The 11002-nt window shown below is 45.3% G+C and overlaps 1 protein-coding gene across 1 annotated transcript; it reads right to left on the bottom strand.

Moving 5' to 3' along the window:
- Nucleotides 1–125: 125 nt before the first annotated feature.
- On the bottom strand, nt 126–10987 carry CDR2 (cerebellar degeneration related protein 2; the record flags this gene model as incomplete). Its single annotated transcript, XM_081338608.1, has 5 exons — nt 126–2491; nt 3188–3352; nt 3878–4026; nt 5176–5288; nt 10762–10987. The coding sequence occupies 5 exons, from the start codon at nt 10985–10987 to the stop codon at nt 1615–1617; spliced, it is 1530 nt and encodes a 509-aa protein (XP_081194734.1). The 3' UTR covers nt 126–1614.
- Between the last annotated feature and the right edge of the window lie 15 nt (nt 10988–11002).

Raw genomic sequence — 11002 nt, 5'->3', positions numbered from 1 at the left:
GTGAATACAGGAGGACACCCTCCCTTTAATAAACTACACACCTAAAGTCATCAACAGGATTGCTACACCCCTTCTACTGCATCCTTCCCTTTGGTTGAAGTCGGAAGCACATGAGATGCACACGCTTAATTGCAGAAAGGATTTATTTGCTCTTTGCAAAACACCGACAAGACCAAACAACTGGTAAATGGAAATACACCGTGTGTCCAGCTTCCACCTAGAAGTAGTACAAGCCACCCTCAGTAGATAAAGACAGATGTGTTTGTAACAGCAGCCTAGAGTTTAAAACTGCACTTGTGGGAGTTTTTTTTCTTTTTCTTTCAGGCAGCTCAAGTTGTTTTTCAATTAGGAATGCAATATGAAACGGATCCTTTTTTTTTTTTTTTTGAAAAACAAATCACCTTTTGTAATGCTGGTTCACAGCTTACCTATTCCTGTGTATTTGGAGAGAACTCTTGAACTTCGTGCTCTTTAATTTTTTTCTTAAAAACTCAACTTAAGGTTTAAGGGGCTTTAAATGCTCAACTTAACATTTCCGGGACTTCCTTCAGACAAAAAAATAGCAAAACGCTTGCTTTGAAAACTACCGTGTTATTGGGCCTTTGCAATAGACGCGAGTTTCTGCAGGAGGTTGAAAAGGGTGAAATATCATTATTATCACAGCCTAATCTGGCCCTTGTCTACACACAGCATAACTGCTGGTATAATAGCTGACTCTGTGGCTTAAGCTGATGTAGGGCCTTAAGCAATTTGGCCTCAAGTTGGCTGTATGGTAGGCCATTTCCAGCAAATCAAATCCTTGGAGACACATTGGACGGTTTTTAAGTTTTTAAGTGAAATTTGGGGACACTTGTTTTTATTTTGCTCTAAGCTAATCAGTTCACAGGGAGACTGTTTTCTAGTATTCAGTCTTCCAATGAAGCAGAAGATTGATGCAGTGGCACCCGGAGTTTGATTAACCAAGTTATACACGCACCCTTACATTTCTCCAATCCTTGAATTCAGGTGGTTTTTTTTGCTTGTTTAAATGAGAGGCCACGCTGGATTTTAAAATAAGACAACGGCATCCCAAGGATATGAAATAGTAACAGATCTGCAAAGATTCCCTGGCTTAAGGAGCAGAGTGCACAATGTTTTAACGGCTTTCTTGCAGTTACTTATATATATGACAATGGCACGCTAGCAAAAATCATCTATATTTTGGTTTATTCCAAGCCAGGAAGAATCTTAAGCTGAGGAAAGCTGTCATTCTATAATACAACAATCTTCTCTGTGGTTCTCGTTTCTACAGTGCATCAAACTTTTTGAACAGAACGAGGATGGTTAATAATTTGAGTTGTGCAATAAAATTAATTTTTTGCAAATTGGTTGTCAGGGACTCGCCCTCCAGGGGGGTGGGGAGAAACTTGGTTCATTCAGGGCGAGATGGAATCAACCGGGATTCCAACTCCGCAGAGCTAATCGAATGGATCCAACCCATTTTACAGAAAATCAGCCAACCTCAAGCCAAGTTACCATCCCTAAGGAACATCAGAAGGGTTGCGTCATGAAAAGAAAAAATATATCTATATTTTTCAACACCCCCCCACCCCCCACCATCGCAGCCATACTTTTTTAAGGACATTGAGAAGAGAGAGACTTATATTTTGCCCGATGTTCATCAATTTCCTTTCTAGTTTCCTCAATACGATTAAAGATTTTCTTGAAGAGCAGTTTATATTCAGGGGAAGCGTTGGAAGAAAAGCTGGCTGAATCGGCAGTCGGGGAACTGGGCTCCCTAAGACCCCCCTCCAGGGGTACGCTCCCACCACGGACCTCCTTGGGGCGCTGTTTTGAGGTCTGCACGGCCTTGTGGTCCAGCAGTTCTTTGTCCGTTTGACACTTCTGCAGCAGTTCTTCGTACTTGACCTTCAAAGCGTTGTACTGGGCGTCCACCTCGTTGAGTAGTGAAACGCCCCGTTGCTTCACGGCTTCCGCCCTCCTGATGCAGGTCTCTTCGTGGCCTTTGAAGAGGTCCTCGCCCGCCGCGCCGCCACTAAGCCAGCTCTCGCTGCTGCTTCTTTTGAGGGACCGTTTCTCAAGTTCAGGAAGGATGAAGGACATCCCGTCCCAAGGACCTTGGCTGAGTTCTCTTTCTAAGGGGTCTTTGAGAGAAATGAAGAAAGATTCTGGGGGCAGCTGCTCCGCCCCGTTCGGACAAGGGTTTCCAGAATTAAAGAGCTGCTTCATTTCCGTCACCTCTCTCTCCAGTTCCTCCACTCTGGCCTGGTACAGATGGTTGTCCACCAGCCGCTGCTCCAGATCCGTGTTTTCCTTCAGCAGAAAACTGTACTCTTCCTCCATAGAAAACCTTTTCTCCTTCTCCAAGTTGAGTTGAGTTTGTAAGAGCGTTACGGCCTTCTTCAGACTCTGGTTTTCCTCTTCTGCTGGACTTAGCTGACTATCCATGGAGATAATCTTCTCGGCAAATATATGGTCATAGACAAAATACCTAGGTGTGCACAGGGAGAGAGAAGGAATATGCTTAGTGGGCTTTGCCCAATCAATCCTGTTTCCCATTGCATATGAAAAACAGCGGCCATCTGGATACGCCACCATCTGGAGCAGGGGTGTCAAACTCAATTTCATTGAGGGCCGCATCAGCATTGCAGTTGCCTTCAAGGGGCTGGGTGGGCGTGGCCTACTGGGTGGGTGTGGCTAGAGTGCATATGGCCTACTGGGGGGCGTGGCTAGAGTGCGTATGGCCTACTGGGTGGGCATGGCCAGCTCTACATCGTTCGCATCAAGGGTGCCTATGGGGGCCTGGGCAGGAGTGGGACAGATCTGAGGGTCTCTGGCAGGAGGAGGGTCTCTGGGCCAGGGCCAAGGCAGCGGGGGCCGTTCCCTCACTGTTTCCAGGATGGCTTCGCGGGCCACATAAAACCACTTCGCGGGCCGGATCCGGCCCCCGGGCCTTGTGTTTGACATGTCTGATCTGGAGGAAACCACCCAAAGTGAAAGAACTTGGGTGTATTTATCTAACTCCAGAATATTAGTTAAACATCAGTTTTCGATCCATCCTATGGCTTCCTTGTACGAAAGTAAAATTCCACTTGGGAATTTTGGCTGAAATATTACCACGCGAGATCAATAATTAATTCTCAGTATTCCTCCTCCACATTGTTGCTCAGGCGAGTTTGCCACTTACTTGCGGAGATCGTACAGTTCTTTCAGGCACGGGAAACTCTGGACCGATTTGGGCTGCTCGGGCCTTTCGTAATTTACGTGGCTTTGGCCGGAGGTCTTCAACTCTTCCACCTGCCTCTGCAGTTCATCAATGTGAGTCTGGAGGTTGTCAATGGTTTCCGTGAGGCTAAAAGGAAGTTTAGAAAAAGCACGTGAACCAGCATGGATAGAGCCGTCAAACTCCTCCAGGTATCCGAGAGGACTGCGCTTGCTCAAAGTGTACAGTTTGCTGTTCTGACTCGGACCTCCCCCTCCCACAGCCAGCAGCTAACAAAAGGGGCCCTGTGAACATCACAGCTGATGGATCTGATAAATTCGTCATTGCATTGCTCTCCGATTAGTTTTTTTTTTGCCGTGCATCTGATGAAGTAGCCACAGCTCACGAAAACTCAAGGCCTTCCAACACAATTTCTTAAGTCAGAAAAAGGGCCTCCAGCCTTCTTTTTTCTGGGGGGGAGGAGGGAGAAAAATAGCTTCATTGGGGGGGGGAGAGAGAGAGAAAGCAAGCAAGCCTACATACAATCCATTCCATCACTCAACCTCCTGCTTAGATAATCCTCTGATAAAACTGGGCAAGGTCTGCGATGAGTCCGTTCACAATGAAACTGGCAGATGGAAGGGACGTTATACCCGCCGCAGCCAACTTAATTACCTTCCTATCTTTTGCTGGGACGCTCTGCTGTCGGCCACCAGTTTTTGATTGGCATCTTCTAGTTCTCGAGCCGTGATGTCCAGCTGTTCGTAGACCTTGGCGTGTTGATCGTTCATTTGACGGAGTAGGTCCACCTGCTTGGTGAGATACTGCCAAATGAAAACACATAGGAGGTGTTAAACCGGCAGCTTCCGAGCGACTTTCCAACACGGAGAGTTGCCTAATTTTAGGACTCGGGATATGCTCTGGGAAAATGCATACTGAAGGAGGAGAAATGAAGGAATCACTAATGCATCATCAAGGAAGTTTGGAGGTGTTCATCCCAACTGTTTTCCTTCTCCCCTTTTCCACTGCATGTAAATCATTTTAGAAATGAAATGGTTTGAAGTTGCTGGTCAAAAATCTTTGGGGCACACCAGTTGCTTCTCTTAAGCCCAGACTGGACAATATATATAGCCATTGCTAAATTCAATTGTAGATGACCAATTAACGAGTGGCAGTCAACAATATTTGGAAAGCATTTCTAGTGTTTGCTTTCCAAAACAATTCAGGTGTTTATTTCCCCGATAATTGCTGATGTATCCCCAAGACGTGATCTTAAAGTAATGTTTGTAAATCACAACAGATATTTATCTCATTTATGTGATAAATATAACACCACGCCGTTGGTTGTCGCTAATGAATTGCCTCAAGTCTTGGAAAATTGAGTTATTCAGGGAGAATCTCTCTTAACTTCCCCAGAGATACCTTGCTTGATTGAAAGCTATATGAAATGCTTAGCAGGTTTCCTCTTAATTCCCCCAATCCTTCTTTTCCAACTGGTAAAAACTGCTTCCAAAGAACCTGGAGCTCAAATCCGCTGTTGTAAGAACGCTAATCGTTCTGTTTTAAAGCTGCTTGACTGCAGGGGCATTTTAGTACCAAACTATGGATTTCTATTTGTTTCTCGTGCTGAATACTGAAAAACAACAACACCCTTCAGTCTGTGCCACTAGTATGCGGTGCTGATTTATTAGCCAGAAAAGTTTCAAGTGCCAAGGATGTGATGGAAACCAAGATATTACAATCTACAGCTTCTTCAACAATCTACACAGCTTTCATTCAACACCCTAAGCTGAAAGTAAACCACACGGTAACTCAATGCAACGTGTCGACTCAGCTCCTGATGTTCTCCACTTTAACGAATCTTGGTGCAAACGTGGTTCGTTGGCCTGCCTCTCCAAACCTCTACATCCGAGCAGAAAAAAGGAAGGCTGAAGTGGTATATAATTCAATGTTGTAAGCCAGTCTTCAGTTACCTCTATTTCCTGCAGTTGCTCCTGGTTTGTGGAATACATCTGCTGCAGAGAGGATTCTAATTCCGTGTTTCGGTCCAAAAGAGTCTTCCCCAGTTCAGCAGCCAGATGAAGATCTACAAACAAATTGTGGGTATAACTTTATTTCATGCAGCACCTCGTTTTAAGTACTGTACAGGCATTAAAAACAATCAAGCAGTGTATAATTTCTGGACTCTGGAGGAATAAAGGTTTGCTTCATTCACGGAGATTAATGGCCCATTTTAAAATCTTTAGATACCAAAATGGCTTTATTATCTAAAGCTTTAATCTATGCCTCTTACTTTGCCCTTCAGCGCCTCAGTGAAATGTTAAAAAGGTGCAGAGTTAGCGAAGTCATTTCAGGGAAGATTTTGAAAACAGATGCATCAGATAGTCTATTTTTCACCCATTTCTTTTGCATTCAATTAACCAAACTACAACGAATTAACAGCCACAAAGGAAGGAAATGAACAAGATCACATTTTACTGTGTGGCCCTTAAAACGCACGGTTTCAAAACACTGCTTTTGTTTCTTGCCTAAATGTTTGGTGTTAATGCTGGCTTGGTCCCAGAGAATGCAAGTTATTTTTAAACAGGCCAACTTTGCTGGTATTAAGTTGGTACAAGTTTCATCATGCAAAGAATTGGCAGATTGCTAAGTATCTAAGACCTAAGGAGCTTAAACCTTTCCCAATAACTGTATAACATACAAAAGCACTTTGCTGTTCACAGTATTTCACTTAACCTGTGGTGAAATTCATTCAAAAGGTTGTCATGTTGATAAATAGTACGACAGAATGACAATCTCTTGGAGAAACTAAAGGGCTGTTAACACCTCTACACATCCTTTGTGCTTAATTTTAAGCTCTCCATTTGCTCTGTTTTGGCTAAACTTTTGCACCTGAAGTTAAGATGTTTTGGAAAGAAGCTCACCATGCTACAAAAAACTGCTACAACTTTGACAATTATATGTGTGTGTGTGTGTGTATGTGTTGACTGGAAACCAAACATAAGGGACATCAAGCCTTAAAACGTACAGATCCATTGTAACTTCTCTATGGCACTTATCAGTGTAAAAAATGCTAGGAAACAAGTTTGGGCTTCCTAAAATGTTGGAGGACCCCAAAATGCTTCTGCCTAGGACAATTTCTCTTTGGTGACTACAAGCTATCTTTCTTGATCTCAGTCGTACTGTAAAACTATCCTGGATGCTTTTTTTTTTTTTTGCAAAACATTCAGTCTAGAATTTGGTGTAATCTTTTTTAACCATCGGCAGAATTGTCAGGAATACAGATGGTGACGTTAGCCCAGGCTTAATAATTCAAAGTTCATTACTTGCGTAGCTATAACTTCCACGCTATTATACTCTACTATCTCTGTCCAGCAACCATCAAAGTCTGCAAGCTACAAGGCATCGCTTTCTTGCATCAAATGATCCAAGTAAGGACAGGTAGATTTCAAATTTGTTTGGTGAGTTTTGCCCGATTTTACGACCTCGTTTGCCACAATTGTTTAAGCGACTCGCTGCAGTTGCTCACTTAGTAGTACAGTTGTTAAGTGGAACTGGATTCCCCACGGCCTTTGATGTGAGAAGGTCACAAAAGGAGATCACGGGACCCCGGGACCCTGCAAAGCATCATAAATACACTACGAGCCAGTTGAATTTCGATCATGTAACCAGATTCTTCAATGAGAAATAAACAGCTTGGCAGTGCCACTGGTTTGCAATAGCTTGTAAACCATAACTATAGGGTTATGGTTTGGAAAATTAATCATACATGCCAGAGTGCAACATTAAATGGCGTCGACAGTCTGGAACAATTAGGCCAAAGTTCAGAGTACCGTACAATAAAAGAAATCACGTCTGCAATGTTAAGTGTTGTGAAGGAAACAGTGCGCGCAATTGTTGATAAATTTCGACCTGTCAGATAATATAATCTTCTAATCTAGCCGAATAAGCAATTTAGATGTTGCAACCAATGCAATATTTCTAACTGGCCATTTTAAGCAACACAATAGTCCCATTGGTTTATCGTGAATTTGGTTTTGTTTTTTTTTAAAAACAATGAAAATATGCCTTTTCCACTTTGAAACCAACCTGAAACTGGGCAGGATGTGACAACAGCTGCATTTTCATTGCATCCAAAGCCAAGAAATCAGGGCTGGGACTGATAATTTAAAAAGCCAGTACCATACAACAATTTAGAGAATAAAAACCTTGGATTAAATGAATCTATGTCTCGGATATTGCATCATCAATCAAGAGAGCCAGGAAAAGGGGAACGTTTGAGTCCTATTTGGAGAAAGTCCTTTATATAAAGCACTTCATAAACAATGCATTATCTCAAATGAAAGCTATGCCTTTTAAATGACAGGCTGTTGTTAAAAGTGAAGGAGAGATGTTTTCAGATCAGCTACACACTTTTGAAGGACAGGTAAGAATATTTCCCTTCATCAAAAAATATTTCAATATTTTTCCAGCATCCAAAAGCAGGCAGACATCGGATAATACCAAAAGGCAAAATATAAATTTTGGTTGGTCCTTAAACAGAACAAAATACCGAACAGAGTCACCAGTATTGTAGAAAAAGCACTTATTTTCTTTATCTGCACCACAACTTTATCTGTGAAGTCTCTGGACTTCACACCCAATTCCTGTCTCTCCTCTATACTGTATATGCCCCATCGGAGCAAGTATGGCATACCCAAACACAATCGTTTGAAAAGCTTTAAATTCTAGAGTAAATTCCCCACCTCCATCCTATGGAACACGAGATAACCCTATTTGTAAATTTAAAAAGAAGTAATATAAGACATCTGTATGGAGATTCTCAGTCATCCAGGTCATGGTTGAAGAACAACTAAAGAAACTTCTTGGATGAGAAATGTTTCAAGGGAGGAAAAAAAACACACCCAAGAAAGTCCAGTAATAAGACATCTTTATTTATTTATTGCATTGCTTTATTTGCCATTTAAACTAAAATCGGATACTCTAGCCGCCCAAAAAACTCAAAGCAGGCTCTCTCTGCATACCTGTGCTAAATTATGGGGGAATATTCCCAACGAGCTAAAAGTCCACTGATCTGTAGCTTCCCAGAAGCCTATCTTTCTTTTGGAAACTGTCTTTTGTAGGGTTTAGCTCTATTACTCCCAAGCAAGGATTAGTATTCTTGGTTGAACTCGGGATTTAGTTTCCAAATTAAACACGCTAAGGACACGGGCTTAGCCATCTTTAATTGCATTTAAAAGTCTTTCCTTAGGCTTTCGAAGGACGTATCTTCAAGGGCAATGTTTTTCAACCTCAGCAACTTTTCAGAGGGTTGGAATTTAACTTATTATTTATCTTATTTATTAATGGGATTTATATCCCGCCCTATCTCCCGAAGGACTCAGGGCGGCTAACAACAAAACATATAATAAGTACAGAAATTAAGATAAAAATAAAATTAAAATCATCTGTGCAATAAATTAAAATTAAAAACTAAAAATAAATTAAAAATTGTAAATATAATTAATTAAAATGCCTGTCAGTCCAGGTCATTCTGGTGGAATAGGAGTGTTTTGAGGCCGCGGCGAAAGGACTGGAGATTTTGGGTCAACTTCCCAAATTCATCAGCCACCAGACTGGCTGGGAAAATTTAGGGACCTGATGTCTACACCTTTTAAAGTTGCTGAGGTCTAGGGTCTTCTGCCCACGTTATTTATTCTTTGTAAAGCCCGCTTCGTTTCCTAAGCGCTTTCTATTCTTGCCTAGCCTACCTTCCCATTTCTTCCTCGTTTTTTTCCCCCCCCCACCAAGCATACATCCATCATTTCTCCGTAAAAGAGGCTTCACAGCTGCGTCCCTCCTCCATTCATTGTCCTCCTCCCCGCCCGCCTCTCACTTTTGGGGGCCCCCTCCCTGCCACTCTCCTTTTGACTCCCCTTCAGCTCTTTCAGGATTCGCATTTATTTCCCCCTTTATCCCAGGGTGAAATGCCTTTTTTAATAAGGCGGAGGTGCCATTTGATTCTCCTTGGACTATTATTCCGAATGGAATAATAGACGATTATTCTGAATGTAGGGGATGGGATGGAGGAACAAAGCGGGGCAGGAGAGATGCGGTTGGATGGATGGATGGATGGAAGGAAGGAAGGAAGGAAGGAAGGAAGGAAGGAAGGAAGGAAGGAAGGAAGGAAGGAAGGAAGGAGAAAATGGAGAAGGTTGATGGACGGGAAGAAAGGGCAGAAGGGAGAAGAGTGGGGAAGGAAGGAAGAGTCCTGCTGGGGATGATGGAATTCCTTTCAGTAGAAAGGAGGGGAGGGGTGGGCTGGGGGAGGGAGGGAGGGGAGGATGCTAGCACAGGTGAGCAGGAAGAATTAAAGACAAAGCCAATCTCCGAAGGAAGGAGTGGAAGGGGGTGCGGAAACCCCCCCCCCCAGTTAAGGAGGCAGCTAAAAGGTCGCCTCTGCCAGCCCTAACCAGGCATGCTGCAGCTTCCCAATCCCGCCCAGCTGGGGAGGATGGGGACCGGAGTAGAGCGAAGGCAGGGAACTCTCTGCAGCTGGAAGCCGCCCCACCCAACCTGCCCTCCCCTCTGGATTAGCCAGGAAGTGATGGGAGTTGGGGTCCCTTGGCGGCTGGAGCTGGCTGGGGATGATGGGCCACCTTCCCATGCAGGATTACAGGGATAAACAGGGTTCCACTCTACGCCTCCTCCCCCCCCAAGTCTAGAGGATGGTGGCTAGAAGGTAGTTGCATTGGGTGGGGTTAATAGGGAGTGTAGTCTGAATGGGAAGGGGGAGGATAATAGGCACTGGAGTTCCAAACCCTCCGCCCCAGCAGATGGTGGGGTTGGGTTAGTTGGGGACAATAGGAACTGGAGTCCAGGAGAGGAGGAGATGTAGGAGGATAATAGGCACTGGAGTTTTCGCACCCCCCCCAGCCAAAGAGAACGCTGACTAGAAGATGGGGCCGCGTCGGTTGGGGATAATGGAGAGTGTAGTCCAGGCCTTGATCTCAGCGAGGATAGGAGATGGGAAGGGGGAGGATAATAGGCGCTGGAGTCCCCACCACCACCAGCAGCAGCCAAAGAGAACGCTGGCTAGAAGACTGGGGATAATGGTGCGTGTAGTCCAGGGCTTGAAATCAGCCAGGAGAGGCGATGGGAAGGGGGAGGATACTAGGTGCTGGAGTCCACACACACAGACACACCCCAACCAGCCAAAGGGAACGCTGGCTAGAAGATGGGACTGCGCCGGCTGGGGATAACGGGGAGTGTAGTCCAGGGCTTGAACTCAGCCAGGACAGGTGATGGGAAAGGGGAGGATAATAGGCGCTGGAGTCCCCCCCCCCAACCCACCAGCCGTAGAGATGGGACTGCGTCGGTTGGGGATAACGGTGAGTGTAGTCCAGAGCTTGAACTCAGCCAGGAGAGGCGATGGGAAGGGGGAGGATAATAGGCGCTGGAGTCCACACACACACACCCCAACCAGCCAAAGGGAACGCTGGCTAGAAGATGGGACTGCGCCGGCTGGGGATAATGGGGGAGTGTAGTCCAGGTCTCGGGCTCCGAAGGGGCAGTCTCACCTTGCTGCAGGTCCTGCTGGTCGTACCACGGCTCATCGTCTCGGATCTCGAACTCCTCCACCAGACTGTCGGCGAGCATCGCGCCGCCGCCGCCGCCGCTCACCGTCCCTGCGGGCGCCGGGCTGCGCGCCGCCTTTAAAGCCGCCGCCGAGCTCCTCCGAGCGCCTCCGGACTCTCCCGAGCGCCGCGCCCCGCCCCTCCCGGGCGGCTCGAGGGGCGGCTCCATGTGGGCGAGCGAGGC

Source organism: Vipera berus, assembly GCF_964194415.1.
Source record: "Vipera berus genome assembly, chromosome: 13".
Classification (NCBI taxonomy): domain Eukaryota; kingdom Metazoa; phylum Chordata; class Lepidosauria; order Squamata; family Viperidae; genus Vipera; species Vipera berus.
The sequence above is the reverse complement of the archived record's forward strand: the minus strand, read 5'-3'. Positions and strand labels throughout refer to the sequence as shown.